The following is a 21785-nucleotide window of genomic DNA, read 5'->3' on the forward strand; positions in this document are numbered from 1 at the left end:
CTCCGCTGCCTCACTCCTTCCTATGACACAGAAACTAAAAGGTTAAGCCATTGCCCAGCCAGGGTACTCTGAGTGATTAAGGCTCTAAGAAGGTTGAAATGAAAAAGACAAAAAAAAAACTGTATTCTTAATCTCATCTTTACTCATACCTTTAAACCCTGGCTGACCAACCTGGATGTCAACTCGAAGAATTCTTGTGCCATAAATTCAATCTGCATTGTGACTCCCAGTAATTTCTGGAGGGAACAACTCTGACTCACCCTCTTAGTGCAAGGGAAGGGACAATAACAATCCTCTAGCCCTGAGCATGAAATTTGAAAGATTCTATCAGTTCAGCCTCTTGAGAAACTGGTAGACAGGACAGTCACCCCTTGGTATCTATGGGAAGTAGATATCAGGAGTCCCTTGGATATCAAAATCTTTGCTAGTATTTGCAGATAACCTGTGTTCATCCTCCTATAAACATCAAATCATCCCCAGATAGCTAATATATCAAACAATGGGAATGCTATGTAAAAAATTGCTTACTGTATTGTTTAGGGATAAACAGCAAGAAAAAGTCAGTGCCGATTCTGAAAATGGCGGTGGGCTAGGGGATCGAGCGAAGAGTCTCTCCAGAGAATTCAAACTCGAAGGTAAAAAAAGACAGCATGGAGAGGGCCGGACAAATCGATAGCGATTCTTATTAACCAAGACAGTACAGCTGGAGGATTTAAAGTCGCGCTGAGACCTTTGCCAACAACGGGAGGCTGCAAATCTCGCACCCTTAAATCAACAAACAGACTCGTGGACCCAGCACGAAAAGCTGAGTTGCTTTTGGGGACTGCGGGAAACGGACCCAGACTCCAAGTAGCAGCCAAGTCTGCACCGCTGCACCAGAGCGGACGTACAAAGCGCGGGCATTTCAAATTTAAATGGTGCACAGATATCTGATCGGTCAGCACTGTGCTGAGAACGCACGCTGTGCACTGCCCCGCGCTGTCCTGGGAGTGCGGGAAAAGTGGGCAGCTTGGTGTGCGGCGGTCCCGGAACGAGGACTTGCACCGGACTCTGGTGAATACAGAGAACCCCGCGGCTTCTGGGTTTGGCCAGAGAACAGCTGGCCCGCCACCACGGGGAAATCAATAACACAGAGCCTGGTGCAGACATATTAGCCTGGCGGCAGAAACCGCAGCTTGGTGACATCACCAGGTCCCCTTGTAGGGAGGGCTGGTGGAAGACATCTTGAGTCCTGGCAGAGCCTGATTACTTGCTGGCATCAGCTCCACACAGAGAACTTAGTGGGAGCCATCTTTGTTTTGGGCAGAGCTGCTTTTCTGGTGCTCCTGTCACAGAGAGGTTTGGAAGAGAACGGCTGGGACTTGGGCAGAATCCTGTGCCATTACTCAGCTGCTTCTGATTCAAAGAGAACTGGCAGGAGCTACTGGGGCTAAACCAAGCCTCTGCTTGGGGCCCAATAAGCGGATACAAAATAGTCACAACTCAGTGACAACCAGAAAGTACAGCCTAATTTAGGAACTAACTGGCACAGAGGCTAGAGACTAGACTGTACCGCCCCTGCATCCCAGCCTACCCCAGATAACAGCAAATTGGGGAGGACAGCAAAAACTCAAGCCAGCACGCTTCTGAGAGGCCCTAAGCAATTCGGAGAGGGCCAGAGAACTCCAGGACAGTCTGAAAGAAACCAGAAACATGACAAGAGATAAAAATAAAAAAAAATATCCAGCTGTTCAACAGGAGAAAATAAACCCAAGAGAACTAAACACTGAAGAGAACAAACACAGTAACCATCCTCTACTCGACACAGCATCAGCCGAAATTAAAAAGTACTTACATGATCTCATAGAGGAATTTAAAGATGTACTCCTGATCCAAGTGAGGCAAGATATAAAGAGATTAATTAAAGAAATGACAAGCCCCGCCCAAGAGAACACAGATGGAAGAACTGAGGAATTCAGAAAAGAAAGAGAAGCATCTGAAGAAGAATTTAAGCATAACTTAGAATACATGAAACAGATCCAAAGATAATATCAGGAAACTAAAAACTCCATTGAATATTGGCAAAATGCCTTGACAGAAACTAAAGACAACCTTCTGAAACTTGAAGAGAGATTTAGGGCTTATGAACGTGAAAGAAAAAGCCTCTTAAAAATAACAAGGGACCAGAAAGAAGCAATTCTAAAACTGGAAGATGATAAAAAGATACATAACCTAAGAATAAAGAATGTGAGTGAGGAAGCAGGAACATCCAAAAATGAAATACAAAAAATATTCACAGAAATATTAAAGCAAAATTTCCCACGTATAGCAAAAAGAAATGATATCCAGATAAAAGAAGCATACAGAACGCCAGCTACCTACAACCAAAACAGATCTATGCCCAGGCATATAATAATCGAGATCCCAGAAATCCACCAAAAAAACAGAATATTAAAAGCAGCCAGAGAAAAGATGCAGGTTACCTATAACGGGAAATCTATCAAAATAACAGCAGACTTATCAACACAAACTCTTAAGTCAAGAAGGGAGTGGGGAGAAATATTCCAAGTCCTGAAGGAAAAAAATATGCAACCGAAGTTCATATATCCATCAAAACTCTCTCTAAAAATTAATGAAGAAATAAGATACTTTCAAGACAAGGAGGAACTGTGGGAGTTCGTGGCCACCAATCCAACCCTACAGAGAGCGCTGAAGGACATTACAGAGAAAGAGAGGAAGAGAAATCAGGATTACAGCTACAGTGGCAGAGAGGCCTCAGTGAACGGGGCAGACAATGGAATGAGGGAATAAGGTGGACAAAATATAGCAGAAAAGTGGAGTAGCAGACATGAGGTAGAGACGGTAAGCTAGTCTTTGGTAGAGACAGCTCTGAAACTATATGTAAAAAAAAAAAAGCAGAGGTCATTGCTAATGGTGTATAACGATTTAAAAGACACAGTAGTCCTAGTGCCATATTTAGATTGAATTAAATTTGTTCTGGTCTGTCCACTCATGTCAGATTTGAGGACACAGACCTCTAGAACCATAAATAGCAGGTTATACCATGGTAACTATCCTAACTTTCCTATTGACTTAGGCTGAAATCCTGTATTATTTACATTGTCTTACTATGACTGATCTTAATTGTATCTGAATCATAAGACTATTGGTTGGCCTTGAGTGATCCTATTTGAAATCGGTATGCGTGTTAGAATCAACCCTAAAAGTAGAGGAAACTACTCTGAGCATGACAAGATGTAAAGAATATCCATACTGGTATGAATCAGTAACAGCTCTCAAATACTACAATGCAGTCAAAGATAAGTTTTTATAAAAATAGGTGTAAGTATGTTTAACTATAATAAGCCAGTGTTGTGGACAAATCTATTGAAAATAACAAGAGAAAACATAGTAGCTACGGAAGATCATTTATATTATAGCTTTATAAGTCTTATCCATTGCATGTTTTTCTAGGAAATTGTTTCGCTGTCTTGTTATGACTTGGTTTTCCCTTTAATACAGAGAGGATAGGAACAAATACTCTGAGGAAGAGACCTGAAAAACCTGAGGCTTATTTTGTAGCATTATAATATAAATTCTAGCAATCTATTGCTTGCTGATTAGAATGACATTGGACTGGTTTCTTCAGCTCAACTTCAGCATATGCAGAGATGGGGACGGCTATCTCAAAGAGAATGAGAGATGCGATGGTAGTTGCTATTGTCTTCCCTAATTTGGAACTTGAGGACCTAAAAAGACTCCATCATCCTGTAATGATTTGATTAGTTCTACAATATGCAATAAGTATATAAAGTGGGTGAAGTTAGGGACAACTATTTGTAAGAAGCTAGAGACAGTTAGATAAGGTAGATCTCCAGTGGACTTGCTTTGAAATCTGTATTTCTTTAAATTGTTTTTTATTTTTTATGTTTTTTTTAAATGTTCTGTTCTGTTTTGATATGGTTAACCTTACCCTCTTAGAGATGTAAAACAAATAGGTGGGACTGATAATCATATTACGGAGCTTTTGTTCGACCATAGAGCAGAATGGTTTGTAGGGTCACTTTTTTGAATGTCATTCTAAATACTTTAATTCTATAACCTGAACAGCCATTTCGAAGATGACAATTTGTAACTTATCAACTGGCAATTTCTTACCTTTTGTTTGTCTGTAATTTAGTATTATTTCTACCCTTTTTTTTTAATCTCCATGTATTTTTTTTCTTTTTTCGTTTCCTTTTCTTTAAGTAAAAAAAAAAAAGAAAGAAAAAGTCAGTGCCTGTTCAATACTAACACAATATTTTTTCAATCCAAAGCTAAGCAAATCTGGGGATGGAGAAAACCAACTGTTTTACTCAGGTGTAAACACAAGCATACTCTGCAGCTTCACCACCAATACTTACACAATAAAAATGTATATTTTTTCACCAAAAAAAAAAATCAACCGAATATTCATATAAACCTTCCTAATAAAGTGATCATTAATATATGCAGTAGTGAAAGATTCACATGATGGAATATTATCAACAATGAAAAAGAGACCACTAGAGCTATAGCCAAAAATCTAAATGAAATCAACACATAAAATATTGAGTGGAAGCAACTAGACACAAAGGCAGTTTTAGTTTATATTTGCTTGGGCCAGGTATTTAGCACAGTGTCAAAGAAGAAGAAGGAGGAGGAGCAGGAGAAGAAGGAGGAGGAAAAGGAGGAGGAAGATAAGGAGAAGGGGAAGAGGAAGAGGAGGAGGGAGGGGGAGAGGGAGAAGGAGAGGAAGAAGCAGCAGCAGAGGAGCAGGAGGGGGAAGGACAAGGACAAGGAGAAGTTGTTTACATTCTCTTCTTTTACATAAAGTTCAAATACAGATAAAACTAACCTGTAGGAAAGGGACCAAGAGACACAGGGAGTGGGAGGAAGGAGAGGAGAAGGTGATATAAAAAGAATAAAGAATTAATGTACATGTACCAACCCCTATAGTGAATCTAATCATTGTGTACTGCAAACATATATGAATATAAAAAAAATTTTTAAACTAATCTATGATGTCAGAATAGTATGCTCATTGTCACTTTTTCTGCATGTCAATGACGTGAGCGTGTCCACTGAGCTGCCCATTTTGGGACGGTGATGTCCAACTCAAAAAATCTTGGCTCAAAAATCATGAAAATGTATAAATCTACTATGAAAATGTCTTGTGTCACTCTCTGCAAAGGCTTCTCACTACTTTCCCTGCTTCTACTCCTGTAGTCTTTAAAATGGTTTCACCACCCTCGGAGTCAGGGACATTCTGTTAAAGTATAAGTTACTCATCGTTCCTACCCTCTCCAAGCCTCCAGTGCTCCCACGTCCCTGAGAATAAGATCAAAGTCTGTCCCACGGTCCCTGCAGCCTGGCATGACCTGGCCCTGTCACTTCTAGGGTGTCTCCCTCCACTGCCCCTTGGCTCACTCTGATCCATCCCCATGCTGCTCCCGGCTTCTTCCTCTCCTGCTCTTTCAACAATATCTGTTCTTTCTGGTGCTAGTCACCTGCTTCTTTCAGGATCTCTGCTCAGGAGCACAGCAAGACAAAGCCTTTCATTGACTCCTCAGTCTAAGGGGGCTCTCACTATTTTCTAAAATATCATATTGCTTTATTTCAGTCGTTGCTTTTGTCTACCTAATAGTATAATGTCTGTGAGAACAGTCACAATATATGCCTTGTCCAAAATGTCACATTATCAATGCCTATAATACTCCCCAGCACATAGCAAGTGTCCATAAATTATTAATGAATTAATGAACAAATGAATGAGTGGACCGAAATAGCACTTTCCATGCATTGTCTCATCTAATCCTCAAGCAACTTTTAACAGTCACATATTCTCATTGTCGCCATCCTACAGAGGAGAAAACTACAAACCTCTAACTCCAAAAGGATTTGGGAGCTTATTGGGGACTAGAAAAAGAGCAGTGTCACCCTCTCCAGTGCTTCCCATCATGACACAAACATGTATCTGTCCCCTCTTCCATTACACAAGCAAACCAAATGGCAGATTGCGGATACCTTGAAGCTCCTTGGAAGACCCACAGAAGAGCTTTACAGGGCCTGCATAGTTCATAAATTTATGCAAAATATCTGTGAATATTTGGAGAGGAAGTAGCCCACACTTTTAATCAAACTCTCAGAAACTGTAGTGATTCTCAGAGTATTAAGTGGCAGTAAGTCTAAGATTATGGAGACAAAAGAGACCTGCAGATTTATAGCTGCTACACTCCTGTTCCTCTCCCATGTGTGTGCCTTCTGATGATGAGCCTCGCTGTCTATCTTAGTCCATCTCACGCCTCTATAGTAAAATGCCTGAGAGTGGGTAATTTATAAAGAATGGATTATTGAAGGGGAGTGGTTTCTTTACATAGTCCTTGAAGCTTCAAGGTCCAAAGTCTTGGAGTCCAGTATCTGGCTGGGAAATTCTTTGCTGTGCTGTCCTGTAGCAGAAGGTGAAAGAACAAGAAAGCATGCACACAAGAAGGGAGACCACATTCCCTTTTACAGCAAACCTGTTTGAGTGATGATCACGTTAATCAGCTCTCCTGACCTAATCACCTTTTAAGCATCCCACTTCTCAACACTGTTGCATTGGGATTAAGTTTCCAATAAAAGAACTCTCAGAGACATACAACTTTCCACCTCTAGCCCCCCAGATTCCTTTTCTTCTCACATGCAAAATACATTCATTCCATTCCAGAACCAGGAAAAGCCCTAACCTGTTCCAGCATCAACTCAAAAGTCAGGGGTCTGGTCAATGAAACCAAGGCATGATTTCTCCAGAGGCAAACTCCCTTCCAGCTGTGAACTTAGTACAGTGATGAGACAGGCATAGCAGAGACATTTCCATTCCAAATGGGAGACATGGAAAAGAAGAAAGGGGTGACGGGCCCCAAGTAAGTCCAAAACCCAGCAAGCAAAAAATATTGTACATCTGTGAGATGTACAATCAGCTAAAATAAAAATCTATGTACTGGGGCCCTCCATGCAATGAAACTCTATTAAGGGAAAGGGCACTGGGTTTACAGTCCCTTGGTCAGGCAGTCTCTCCCAGGTCCTGACCCAATCACACTCGGCGCCTCCGCTCACTTGCTCTTTTTTTTTTTTTTTTTTAATTTAAGAGGAAAAAGAGAAAAACACAAAACAAAACAAAGCGGTGTAAGGGTACACGTAATACAGAACTACAAAAAAAAAAAAACATAACAGTAAGAAATCACCTGTTAATAGATTACATATTATCATCTTGAAAATAGTTGCTCAAATCACAGTATCAAAGAATACAAAGTGGACATTCAAACAGGGAGACTGCAAACAGCTGTGTTCAATGATCCAAAAACATTAATATAGTCAGCTATTTAACACCCCTAAACACACTTTTTTGCTCACTCACACATGTTTATTTACTGAGCCCTTGCTGGGAGCCACGCACTCCACTCAGCACTGTGCTCAGGCTAATGTGACACTGACATGGCCATCACCAACAGAAGCAAGTGACACACAAGAGCTCACAGTGGCACTGGAGCATGATGTCAGACACCTATAAGCCCAGCACTCAGGAAGATGAGGCAGCATAATCACTATGGGTTGAACACCAATCTGGGCTATGGAGCAACACCCTATTTTAAAAATAAATAAACAAATAAATGAATAAGCTTATGGTGTGAATCTGACCATGCCTGAGGACCAAGAAAGACTTCTCAGGGGAAATGATACTTCTCTGGACATTTAAGAAACCCCAAAAATGACACAGATTGGATGAACATGAGCCAAGGGCCAATGCATAAAGGATGTCACTTTGCCCCCAAGCTTTTCCTACAAGAAAAACTGAAGCATTTGCTGCAAGGAAGAATGAGCAATGCTGAGTGTTGTGGTGCACACCCATAATCCAGTGCTTAGGAGGCTGAGACCAGAGAATCACTGTAAATCTAAGGTCAGCCTGGGCTACCTCTTGAGTTCAAAGCCAGCCTGCACACAAACACAAATTCTCTGAACAGATGTGAAGGAATAGGTGAAACAGGGAAGTCCGACGGAAAACCAAAGGAAAAGGAAAAAACATCAAAAAATAAAGTGGATTGTTTATCTGTTTCTCTTTTTCAGACAGATTCGCTTTACATGGTTTATGCTGGCCTTAAACTCACTATGTGGCCCAGAATGACTTCTAATTTGCAGCAATCCACTTAACAGATCCCAAAAGCTGGGATTATAGGCATGTATCACCATACACAGCTCAAAAAATAAAATTTCAAAATTAAGAAATCTCCAGGTCTTCATCCAAAATAAAGACTACATGAGGAAACACTTTACCAACAAACATTTTATGGTCAAAATTGAGTTTTGTAATGATACTGACATAATATCAATAAAGAGCAATTTAATACAGAAACTTGTTGACTAAGAATTATACTTTCTCAAAGAATTCATGTCCATCTTTAATTCACAACAGTCAAAAACATATCCTTCCAAAATTAATTTTATTCATCCACCATGAAAAATATCCAGAACACACATTTTATTCTTTTATCTATACATATATATAAATATTCAAATATATATATATATATATATATATATATATATATATATATATGTATGTATTTTTGCACCAAGTGTCGAACTCACTATTTTGTGCTTGCCAAGTGGGCACCTGTGCTGCTGAGCAAACCCTGGGCCCCTCAGGACCCTCTTTATACCTTAAAAAGTATAACATTGTAGCACCATTGCAGGCTTACCTAGAAATTTTAAAACGTTATTACAAAACTGTAGAGATTTGACTGTACAATCCAAATGTGATGCACTGTTAGACACTGTAGGGCATCATTGTTCTGCCCTGGCCCAACTGAATTTCTTCCTATTCACGACAGTTAATTGTGATAATCAATTGATTTGAATAAGAAGTGTCTAGCAGATTAATGAAGCACAGTTCTGGCTGTGTCTATGGATGATTGACATATAGGCTAGCCAACTGAGGAAAAGACCCACCTTAGATGTGCATCAACCAATAGGCTTATATCCTGGACAAAATAAAAAGGGAAAGAAAGAAGTGTTCCTGTTTCAGAAGAGCCCCAGTTTTCAATGTTGTCTTGGAAGTGTCTCCAGTTTCTTCAGTCTTCTAATGTTGTCCTCTAATGGTGACTCTACAGGGAGCTTCTAGACCTTCAAGTTTTGACTGGTGCTGCATCCTTAATCCTAGTAACACTCACATTTGAAGAAAAATTCACACAGTCACATTCCAGACCAAGAGTTGCCTGGAAAAAAAGCAGCCCTAGGCTTCCTGAGCCACAAATGAAAGCTTTAGAAAGTATTCTGACAGACATATGTGCAAGCACCAGACTGTGAGCCAAGCAGTTGGAATTGAGCTGAACCTCACCAAGCCAAGGTGGCCACCTTTATTTCAATTAAACCCCAGGCTCCACAATGACCTTCCTGACAAGTCCATGCTGCTTGTTTCAGAAGATCATCAGAGCTTAGCACTCAGTCATCTATCTGGACATGCATGGTTTGGATCTGGTTTGAGTGTGTCCCTCATACATTTATATGTTGAGAGCTTAGTCCCCAAGTGGCCATGTTGAGAAGAGGCAGAGCCTTTGAAGAGTGGAGCCTAGTGGAGGGTAATTAGATCATGCAGGCACCACCCTTAGAACAGATTAATGCTGGTCTTTCAGAATGAGCTAGTTCTTAAGAAAGCAGGTTGTTATAAAACAAAGCCTTCTCCATGTTTGGGCCCTTTCGGCATGTTGCAGATTCCATTTCTCCTCTTGTACCATAGGGAGCCATCAACAAAGGCTGAACAGATGGTACTGCCTGGTCTTGAACTATCAGCCTCTAAAATTGTGAGCTAAGTAAACCCCTTTACTTTACAAAGTCTCCACCTCAGATATTTTCTCAGAGCAACAGAAAAAAGAGTAAGGTATCGTGAGGCTCTATTTTGCCTTCTCGGGTGGATCTCTTTATGGCTTGCTGCCCCCCTTCACTTCAGCCAGCCCCTCATGTTGGTACCACAGTTCAGTTCCTACCTCCTCTCCAGCATACATGCCATGCTTTTCCGTTCTCCTGGGTCTACTTCCTCGTCTTCACCCTGAACACCCATCATGAATGGGCTCATCTCCCCTCTTACTCTCATTCGTCCAGTCTTCATGAGTGTGTCCAAATCCTACCTCTTACATAAACCCTTCTGGGCCTTCAAATGATCTTTAAACCCCTATTTCTTCTCTTCTGTTCCTTACCCCCCAGGACTCAGCCCTCAGCACCATCCCTGGTACACAAAGCTAAAAGTAAAAAGATGATATAATCAATAAATAGATCATTGAACAGGTATGATTCTATTCTAACAATGAAGAAATCAAGATTTTTCCCCCTTTTATTTCCCTACTCAGGGTCTCACTAGGTTGCCCAGACTGGCCTCAAACTCATGGTGATCCTCCTGCCTCAGGCTGGGAAACTGGTGAGTGCCATCACATCAGGCCTTAATAATATATTTGTGACACATCATAAATGTATTCATCATGGAGATCTGGTGCGTGTACATATCACATCTCGATCCTGTTTACTTCCCCTCCCCACCCTTCCTAATAAGCACTCTTTACTGCCTCTGTTTCCCCCCCTTCCTCCTGCTTGTCCTCAGACTGACTCAGGACAATCTTTGTTCTCTATGTTGACAGAGGCAAAACCTTTCTGACTGGTGACACTGTTCTTTTTCTCTTGCTTCTAGGCAAGTATGCAGTATGCAGCAGAGGACAGTGAGATTCTACACCTGCAGATCACACTCACACAGTTCTATATGCCCTTTCATCCTCTCCAGAACAATGTCTCACACAATTCTGCCAGCGGAAAAACACCTGTGACAACCTGACCAGTATCCACCAGGAGTCAAGATCACATCCTTTACACACTGATCCTCCCCACCAACCTTGGAGGCTGAAAGGAGACTGTGCTCTTCCAGCCCACCCTGGGGTCCGTCCATCTGCATCTCACCTGCAGGAAGGATTTGAACAGGCCTTTTCTGTTCATCTGCAGAATGTTCCCCAGGAAGGGCAGAGGACGTGGGCCAGGTGGGAGGTTGCCATGGGCCTTTGGGTGGCCCTTGAAAAGCAGAAGTAAGAGGCCCAGGAGGAGAGCAAGGAACAAGAGGAGGCTGAGCTCCATGGTCCTGATCTGACTGCCCTCTACCCTCTGCAGCCTTGAGCTGAACCTTTTATCCTCAGCCTACCTCCTCAGTTATGCAACTTCACCCTTTCCCCGCCTCCTCTCTCATCCTTATCCAGGAGTGTGATCTTAGAAGAGAGTTACCAAGCACCCATACTTCCTGTTTGGGCAGCCAGGTAACCTGCTCATTCCCTAGCCCTTTAACCCCTCCTTAGATGTTGGCAGGGATACTGCAAAACAGACGCGAAAGGGTACAATTGCATTTCTGTGTGCTGGGTGCACATGTTGTCAATTTCTGACTATGTGTTTGGCCCTTTAGTTTATTCTGTCCCAGTTTGCTTGCAGCTGTGTATACCTGTGTGGTTTTCTATCTATGAAGGGCTATTTTGTATTTCAACATGAATTGCAATTATGTGTTTCTGTGTGAGTCCAGGTGTGCTTCTGTGTACATTCTTCATGTGGGGAGCATCTATGTATTTATTGTGTATTCACATGTGAAGACATGGTTGCATTTGAGTTGGGAGGTGGTAGGGACTTCTGCTCCTGTTGGTGAGTCTGCATGTGTGGGCTGTGCTTGTGCTGGTGTATGAGTGTGTCTCCTACTCAGGCTTTGTAAGGCCTGAAGAGGTCCCCGGTTCCCCCACACACACTGCACTCTGTGAAGGACATAGGTGGGAGTGATGAGTGATGGGGAAACCAAAGTGAGATGACACACTCATCAGTGGAGGGAGAGACAAAGGGAGACAGAGACAGAGACAAAGACAGAGAGACAAAGAGAAAGAAACCTAGCTGGGAGAGCACCATCTCAGTCTCTGATCATTTCCCATTAGTACTGGGTCCCACCGCCAGAATTCTCTCCCTCTCCCTCTCCCTCCCCCACCCCTGACTTGGTGTCTCTACATCACCTTTAGATCCTGAGGTCCATTGTGCCTTAGTTTGCTGTTAGCAGTAACAGAATACCAGAGACTGGGTAATTGGTAATGAACCAAAATTCACCTGGTGTTTGGTTTTGGAGGTGGAGAAATTCAAGTGTGTGTGATGGCATCTGGGAAGGGCTGCATCACAACAAGGCTGAAAGGCACAGAGAATGCCTGAGACACGCTGCGGGGAGAAGGAAGCTTGGCACTCTCTCCCTCTGTCCCTCCCACAAGGACAATCCATCCATGAGAGCAGAGCCCTCATTATCTAATCAACTCTTCCAAAAAACAAAATGTTCCGCCTTTCTTGTGAATGGCAACAAGGAAAACCACTATAAAAGATGGCATGGATGTTCTGTAAAGATCTAAAACTAGAAATTCCATTAGACTCAGCTATTCCCCTTCTAGGTATCCTCCCTAAAGAGTTAAAGATCTCACATTACAGTGACACTTGCATACCCATGTTTATAGAAGCACATTTCATAATAGGTAAGTCTTGGAAACAGGCATCAATAGAGGAATCAATAATACTGCTCTGCCAACAACAAGTTATCTGGAGGAAAATAGATGCACTTTGAAACCATAAACCATAAAGTGAAGTAAATAAAATGCACAAGCTTAAATATCACATTGTTTGTCTTGTGTGAGAAACTCAAAATGTAAACAAAAAAGCAAAGTAAAAATAGATGATAAGAAATAAGGGCATAAGCCTCTTACAAAAGTAGAAACAACAATGAGACAGCAGGAGGGGAGGAGGAGGAGTTAGAAGAATTAGGATGCGTTAAGTCCATGCACCAACATCCCACAATGAATGCAATCCTTGCATATTGCAAACATGTACTAATAAAAAATAAAAATTGAAAAAAGCCTCACTTCTTCATATAGTTATGGTATCAATTCCATTTCAACATGAATTTTGGAGGGAACATTCCAACTACAACATTTTCCCCATAACTCCCCAAGCTTCACATCCTTCTCACAGGTGCAACACATTCCTTCTATCCCGATAGCCCAAAAGATTTATTTTGAGGTGCTAGAAAAGGAACTCAAAGCCTCATGCGTGCTAGGCAACTGCTCGTCATCATTTGTTATTAGTTGGTTTTTTTATGGCAGCCATTTTTTCCGGAGTGAAACAAAATCTCTATGCTGTTTTAATTTGTATTTCTCAAATGACCAGTGATGGTGAACATTTCTTCATGTATTTATTTGCCATTTGTATTTCTTCATCTGAGAAATGTGTGTTCATCTCACATGCCCATTTTTGGAGAGGGTCTTTGAATTGGGTGGAGGGGCTTGATGTTTTTCATTATATGTTCTGATATAAGTCCTTTGTCTGAGAGGCTGCTGGCTAAAGTTCTTCCCATTCTGCAGGTTTTCATTTCACTTTGTTGGTGATTTCTCTTGAAGTGCAAAAGCTTTTTAATAAAATGAGATCCCAGTTGTTGATTCTTTGAAGTACTTCCTGTGCGGTTTGCATTTTCCTTATGAATTGTATGTCTGCCCTTATGTCTCCAAGATTTCTATCTCCTTTTCTTCCAGTAGGTTTAGTATTTCTAAGTTAATATTTAGATCTTTGATCCACTTTGACTTTGGTTTAGTGCATGGTGATAGACATTGGTTTGGTTTCGTCTTTGGCATTTGGAAAGCCAACTTTTCCAGCACCATTTATTAAAGACACTATCCTACCCCAAACCCTGGGAGACTTTAAGATCATCTCTTCTGGAGCCCAAGGATGCGCCCAGAACCCAGCCACACTAGGCTGCACTTGATAGGTTTCAGGCTTGCCCAGGACATGCCCAATGACCTTCTCCCAAACCAGGAAACTCAGCTGGTGGCTGGGGTAAGTCTGACCTTCACCCCAAGCACCGAGGAGACTTTAACATCATATTTTCTAGATCTCAAGGACCCTTCAAGAGCCCAGGCACACTAGCCTCGCTTGGGAAGTTTTATGGACCAACTAAATTACACCCAGTGACCTTCTTCAATTATGGGATTGGAGAGTAGGTTAAGTGAATTCCAGGGCATTGGTCTTCGCCCAGGGAGAGCTTTAGCTCATCATCCACAGTAGTGAGATCCCAGGCCAGCTACCTAGAACACTGAAGGTGGCACAGAGGGCCTGAGGGCCTAACTGGACCATGCTCAGCAACCTCCATTCAGTCCCAGAAGCCTAGGACACAAGAGATGATTTCTAACACACCCAGAGGAAGCCGTGGAACAACACTTGAAACACAGAAATATAGGAAAATAACAAAGTAAAAGACCAAAATGCAAGCTCAAATCTCCAGCCCATGCTAAGAAAACTTAGAAGCTATGTACATAGAAGAAAATATATGCCATACACCTGAAATAATAGCAACTGAAATAAAGAAGCAACTCCCCAAAGCTTAAAAGGAATTCAAACTAGAAATAATCTCCCGGGTAAAAGAAGAAATGATAAAACAAACAAAAGAGATACTGAACATCTCTAAAGAAGACAGAAAATTGGAGGAACTAAAAAAAAAGGTAGAATCCCCAGATGAACAACATAAGAAACTAACAGAATGCGTAAAGCAGATGTAAAGACATATACAGGAAATCAAAAATTCCATTGAAAGTTGTAAAAACTGCCTCAAGGAAAGTGAAGATACAGTTTCAGACCTCAAAGACAAGATTGCAGCTAGTGAACAAGAAAGGAAAGATCTTTTAAAAATAACAAAAAATCAGGAAATAACAATTCGACAGCTGCAAGATGATGCAAAGAAAAACAATATATTATTGATAGGGATAAATGAAAAAGAAAGGGACAACATAAAGGATGTCAAGAGGACATTTAGAGAAGTAATAGCTGAAAATTTCCCAGACATGAAAATGGAAACTGACATCAGGATGAGGGAAGCGTATAGAACTCCAAATAGTCATAACCAAAATAAAACTACACCCAGACATATAATAATCACCATCCCAGAAATCCAACATAAGGATAGAATATTAAAAGCTGTCAGAAAGGAAAGACAGACCACCTATAAAGGAAAACCTACCAGAATCACAGCAGACTCTGATGCACTGTTGCTGGAAGTGCAGACTGGTGCAACCATTGTGGAGGTCAGTTTGGAGATTTCTCAAAAAGCTGGGATCGGAAGTCCATTTGTTCCAGATATTCCATTTTAGGCATATTCCCAGAAAAACTGAAAACATCATACCACAGTGATATATGTGCACCCATGTATAGAGCAGCACAATTTGTAATAGCCAGATCTTGGAAATAACCTAAGTGTCCATCTACTAAGGAATGGTTAAAAAAGTTGTGGTATTTTTATGCAATGGAGTACTACTCAGCTATAAAGAATGATCACATTGAAATATTTATAAATAAGTGGGCATAGCTTGACACCACACTCAGAAGTGAAATAAATCAAACTCACAGGTATAAATACCAAATAGTTCCCTAGTATATGAAATGGTAAGAATACATAAAAGTATGTGGTAATCATGATTCCCCATTATATTGCTTTGAAGCAATATAAATGAAAACATGTAATGTTTTCATTCATTAATTGGAATGGTTATTTGATTTTATTGTCTGTGATGGTATGAACAGTTATTTTGAAGAAAACAAGACAATACAATAGCTAGTGCTGATTTACTATCATCTTGTTTTGAAGTCCCATCAAGCTTCTGTTCTTCTGTCTCCATCAGTTTGTCATGTTGTATCTTATTGGATTTTTTTATATGTGATAGTATAAACAAAAAAATTTTATAGACATGGAGATAATACAGAAACCATTGTTCACGTTCTGTTAGTTGGCTTTAAATGCCCTGTAATACTTTCATTCTCTTGAGTGGTTTTACACTGTCTTGGTATGTTTGATGCTATAGTATATGAAGTTATACTCAAATATTTCAAAGAAAGAGACACTATGATAACTACTGTTATGTCGGGCTATCTTGTAGTGAAACACTATGTTGCTTAAATTGTTCTGTTCTGACCTGTGTTGTTATGTTGCTATGTCCTCTTTTATCTTAATCTCCTTTTTTAAATTTTTTTAATAAAAAAGGATGCTATCCTTCTTCCAATGAATGTATTAACCCCTTTGTCAAATATAAGGTGGCTGACTGTATTTTTAGTTGTGTTTGCATCTTCTAATCTGTTCCAGTGATACTCAGGCCTGTTTTAAGTTTTTGTTTTTGTTGTTGGTGGTGGTGGTTTTTTGCCAGTACAATGCTGCTTTCATCACTGTAACTTTGTAGTATATTTTCAAGTCAGGAATTGAGATGCCTCCTACCTTGCCTTTGTTGCCCAGAATTGCCTTTGCTATTCTAGGTCTCTTTCATTTCAAAATGAATTTTTTCATTTGGAATGAACATCCAAAGGAATGTTTTTTCTAGATCTGTAACCTATGATAATGACATTTTGATTGGGATTACATTGAATCTATACAACACTTTTCAGAGTACAGTCATTTTCACAGTGTTGGTTCTTCCTAACCAAGAGCAAGGAATATCCTTCCATTTTCTAATATCCTCTTCAGTCTCCTTTTTGGAATAGTATACTTTTCAGTGTATAGGTTTTACATTCTCAGGCGGGTTGATTCCTAAGTATTTCATATTTTTAGATGCTATTCTGAAAGGCAATATTCCATAATTTCTCTCACAGTAAGTTTGTTGTGTACAGGAATACTATTGATTTTTGGACTGTTGCTTTGTACCCAGCTACATAGCTGAATTTGTTTATCAACTCTAGTAGTCTTTTAATGACGTTTTTGGGATCTTCTATGTAGAGTATCATGTCATTTGCAAATAGTGATAATTTAACTTCGTCTTTTCCTATTTTTATTCCTTTAATTTCTCTCTCGTGCCTAATTGATCTGGCTAATATTTAAAGAGCTATATTGAATAGGAATGGTGATAGTGAACATCCTTGTCTTGTTTCTGATTTCAGAGTGAAAGTTTCAGTTTTTGTCCATTTAATATAATGTTGGCTGTTGGTTTGTCATATACGGCCTTTATTAGATTGAGATAGATAACACATATTCTGAATTTCTGTAGGGTTTTTATCATGAACAAGTGTTGGACTTTATCAAAAGCTTTTTCTGCATCTACTGAGATGATCATGTGATTTTTGTTTTCGACTCGATGTGATGTACTACATTTATTGATTTGCATATGTTAAACCATCCCTGCATTCCTGGGATAAATCACACTTGGTCATGAAGTATAATCTTCTTGATGATTTGCTACATTCTATTTGCCAGTATTTTTTTGAGAATCTGCATCAGTGTTCATTAGTGAGATTGGCCTATAGTTCTCCTTTTGGGTGGGGTCTTTCTCTGGTTTTGGTATCAGAGTAATACTTGCATCCAGTGATGAATTAAGGAGAACTGCTTCCCTTTCAAATTCATTGAAGAGTTTGAGGAGTATTGGGGTTAAATCTATAAATTTCTTGTAGAAATAATAGCATTTTGAGAGATCAAAACATTTCAATATATTGACACAACTGGTCCATTTTAAGTGTTTTTTTATTAATTTCTCAATCTGTCTATGTTAAACTTTATTATACAGCTATATATATATATATATATATATATATATGTGTGAAAAAAATATAACATATAGGGTTCAGTACTCTCCAAAAGTTTCATGTTTCCACTGGGGGTCTTGAAATGTAACCCCCATTGACAAGAACAGAATACAGTACATAGATTGGGTATAGGGATACCTCCGTTCATGAACACTTTTGTTTCTGAACAATTTGGTTCACAAATTGAAGCGTTCAGCAAAAGTTTGCTTTTATTTTCAAACTCTACATCAGGGAGAAAACACAATTATGACCATCTCTCCCACACACCCAAACCTGACCATGTTTTCCAAAACTATTAAACAAATTAAGTTCTTGAACCACTATAGCCACAATCCCTTAAGACTATTTCAGTGCCATCAAATGTAATGTGAGCTTTGGAGAGGACCATAGAAAACCATAGAAAATGGGTTGCTGTGTTGTACTGAGGTCCTCTGCACTCTGGTCTGTCTCCACATTCACTGTGAGCCCGCATCTACACAGCTCCTGGGAGGAGCTGTACATATTTGGCACATAAGAGAATGGCAGTTCCCATGTCCATGTGCATCACTCTGGCCTGCGTTTCAAACTTTTTGTTAACTTTTTTAGAGGGGAGGGGTACTAGAGATTGACTCCAGGGCTTTCCCTCTGAACTACACCCTGAGTCCTCTTTTTTTTTTTTTTTAATCTCTCATTTTGCACAAGGCCCTGTTAAATCACAAAATTGCCCAGGCTGAGCTCAAATTTGCCCTCTTCCTGCCTCAGCCTGCCAAAATCCTGGGATTACATCACCATACCCTGTGTGATCTCTCTCTCTCTCTCTCTCTCTCTCTCTCTCTCTATATATATATATATATATATATATATATATATATAATATTTTTAAAGACATCTCCCTCTCTTTAAAGGGAATGAAGTGAGCTATGGGAGCATGTGGGCAGCAGCATTCTTGCCAAGTTAAGCAAACACGTGCTGAACCTAGGACTCTGACCTCAATAGTTGCATCATACTGTATTGATGTAGGAAAAATGGACAGAGAACCAGAGTCTTTTAGAGGTGGAACCTGTACTTTTCTGACCTCAGAGCAGACCTTCCTGACCCCAGGACCTTGATCCCTCTGTGCTAAGTCATCTGATACTGTGAAGGGGTCTTAATTCCTGGTAGAAATGCATGAAGTACTTTCAGAGGCCTCACACTTTGAAGGAGGTATTATTAGTCTCCACCAATTTATAAATAATGAAGTCCAAACAAGATGAGAGTCTCAACCAAGACCCCACAGTGGGTTAGAGATATATTTGTCAGAGGTGCTAACCAATGCCACATGTGGCCACTAAACATTTGCAATGTTACCAGTTCAATTTTTGGTTTGGTTTGGTTTTTGTGTTTTTGGGTTTTGGCTTTTGGCTTTTGGTTTTGGTTGGTTTGGTTGATTTGGTTTGCTTTGATTTGGTTTGGTTTTTGTTGTTTTGTTTTGACAGAGCATCTCACTATGTACCTCAGGCTGGCCTTGAACTCCTGACCATCCTCCACCTCAGCCTCCCATATGGTGGGATTACAGGTATGCACACCATACCCATCTTAGTCAAATTTCAAATATAATTTTTATCTTTAAAGCTTGACACTCATATGGGAATATAGTTCAGCAAAGCAAGCACATGCCTGGCAAGCACAAGGTCCTGAATTTGATTCCAGGTATTAAAAAAAAAAAATTTGGCACTCAGTTCCAAATTGGAAAACTTACATAGCTGTGGAAATAATTTAAGTATCTATGTTATCTTTTTCTTTTTTTTAATTTTATTTAAGGAGAAAAAAGAAAAAAACAGAAAAGGGTACAAGTTATACAGACTTTCAGAAAAAAATAAACAGTAGGAAACTACTAGTTAATTACATATTGTCATCTTACAAATAGTTGTTGAAGTTACAAAATTAAAGCATATAAAGGGGACTTTCAAACAGTGAGACTGCAAACAATTTTGTTCAATGATCCAATAAAACTCAGTAATATGGTTATCTATCTTATACACTTAAATATATACGCAGTTATATCTTTTAGAGAACTTTCTTTTCCTTTCTTTTGTACAATGACAATTACACATTTTGGGTTTTATTACTCCCACAGTTCTTATTACTTTTTTTTTTGAAGAAAGTAAAACCAAATGTGACATACCAGGACAGAGTCAGTCAATTCAAAAGGATGGACATAATACATAATGTAAAAACAAAATACAAGGTGATCAACAATGGTTATCATACTGCCTCTTGCTATCTTAAGAAAAATTGCCTATATCATCAGTTATAATAAAATTGAACAAAACAGCAAAGAATAAGACCAATAAAACCTAAACATTGGAGACATTAGAGGACTTCAAAAGAAGATAATAGTCAACCAGAATAGGCATCACAATGAATCTTATTGTCTTCATAGTTGTTGCCTATACTTTCAAACTTGGTACTATCAAGCATAACAGAATAGAGGAAAATCAGTCAAAACAAGATGGTGAGAGCAATACAGAGTTTCAAATCAAGTTAATAGGAAATCAAAGTGAGTTAATATAATATATCCTGCTATTTTTAATTTATTTTTCACTTCATTAAAAGGATAAAAATGAAAAAATAGATAATAAAAAGGAGATTGAGATAAAAAAAAAAAGAGGGCATAACAACAAAACAGTGCAGGTCAAAACATAGCCATTTAAGCAAAATAGTGTTTCACTACAAGATAACCTCAACATAATAGTAATTACCATAGTGTCTCTTACTTTAAAATCTTTGAGTATAACTTCGTACACTCTAGCATCAAACGTATCAAGACAATGTAAAACCGTTCAAGAGAATGACAGTATTACAGGGTATTTAGAATCAACTAACAGAAAATGAACAATGGTTTCTGTATAATCTCCTTGTCTATAAAAGTTTTTGCCTATATTATCACATATGATAAAATCCAATAAGATACAACACGTTAAAACCGATGGAGACAGAAGAACAAAAGCTTGATGGGACTTCAAAACAAGAGGATATTAAATCAGCACTACCTATTATGATGTCTTGTTTTCTCCAAAATGCCTGTTCCTACCATCCAACCTTCTCTGCCTCATTTCTGTTGAGCTCTTTTTCTGTCATTTGTTGTCAGTTTGTCCTCTTCATTTCACCTTCTGTTCCATTCATTGTGGCTGCTCTGCCACTGTTTCTGGAATCTTGGTATTATTCATTTTTAGAATATCCTGCAGTAATCTCTGTAGAGTTGAATTGGTGGTTGAAAATTCCCCTAGTTCCTCTTTATCCTGGAAGCACCTTGCTTTTCCATCAATTTCTAGAGACAATTGTGCAGGATATATCAATCTTGGCTGGAGGTTATTATCTTTCAAAGCTTGAATTATTTCCCCCCACGCTCTTCATGATTTGATGGTTTGTGCCAAGAAGTCTGCTGTAATTCGGATGGGTGTTCCCTTGTAAGTGATATGTTTCTTGTCTTTGATGGCTTTTAATATTCTGTTCTTATATTGGATTTCTAGAATTTTGATTATTATATGCCTGGGTGTAGCTCTGTTTGGATTGTAGGTGCCTGGGGTCCTATATGCCTCATACATCTGAGTATCTTTACCTTTTGCTAAATTAGGGAAATTCTCCTGGATTATTTCTGTGAATAGCTTTTGTAGTTCATTTGTTTGAGTCCCTACTTCTTCTTTTATGTTCTTAATTCTTAAGTTACAGATCCTCTTATCATCTTCTAGCTTTTGTATTATTGCTGTTTGTTTTCTTGATATTTTTAAGAAATTTTTCATTTCATGCTCCCACCTTACAAATTTGTCCTCCAGTTCTGATAATCTATCCTTAGTTTCTTTCAAGCTGTTATGCCAGCTTTCAATAGAGTTTTTAGTTTCCTGGTAATCTCTTTGAACCTGCTTCACATATTCTGTTTTCTCTATTTTCTCCATCAAACAATTCTCCCCTTTTTTTCTGTTCTTCTATTCCACCATCTGTTTTTTCTTTGGCGGTGCTTAGCATTTCTCTAACTATTCTACTTATTTCTTGCTTTATTTCATTAAATACTTCATTTTTGAACTCATCTATGAGGCTCCGGAGATACCACTTTATGTCTATAGGTGCCGTGTTTGATATTGCATGTTTTCTGTCTTCATTCTCTTTTACATTTACCTTTCCTGCATCAGTGTTCTCAGGATTGG

The 21785-nt window shown here is 39.3% G+C and overlaps 1 protein-coding gene across 3 annotated transcripts in view; it reads right to left on the reverse strand.

Annotated features, from left to right (window-relative positions):
- The window catches only part of LOC100720199 (cytochrome P450 2B4-like), a 30720-nt gene extending 19533 nt beyond the window's left edge, over positions 1-11187 (reverse strand). The window contains exons 1-2 of one of the 3 annotated variants that reach the window (XM_063252797.1): positions 10978-11162; positions 4138-4220 (exon numbers count right to left, since the gene is read on the reverse strand). Coding sequence is in view for 1 of the 3 variants with exons in the window: in XM_063252796.1 (XP_063108866.1) it covers positions 10978-11148 (171 nt within the window). In the remaining 2 variants the exon portion in view is untranslated. Of the gene's footprint in view, positions 1-4137; positions 4221-8985; positions 10561-10977 lie in introns of those variants that run through there. The other 2 variants (XM_063252799.1, XM_063252796.1) reach the window with 2 other exon arrangements.
- Positions 11188-21785: the final 10598 nt, after the last annotated feature.

The sequence above is a fragment of the Cavia porcellus genome, unplaced genomic scaffold (assembly GCF_034190915.1).
Source record: "Cavia porcellus strain 051 isolate PalLab524CR breed Dunkin Hartley unplaced genomic scaffold, mCavPor4.1 scaffold_7, whole genome shotgun sequence".
In the NCBI taxonomy this organism is placed as follows: domain Eukaryota; kingdom Metazoa; phylum Chordata; class Mammalia; order Rodentia; family Caviidae; genus Cavia; species Cavia porcellus.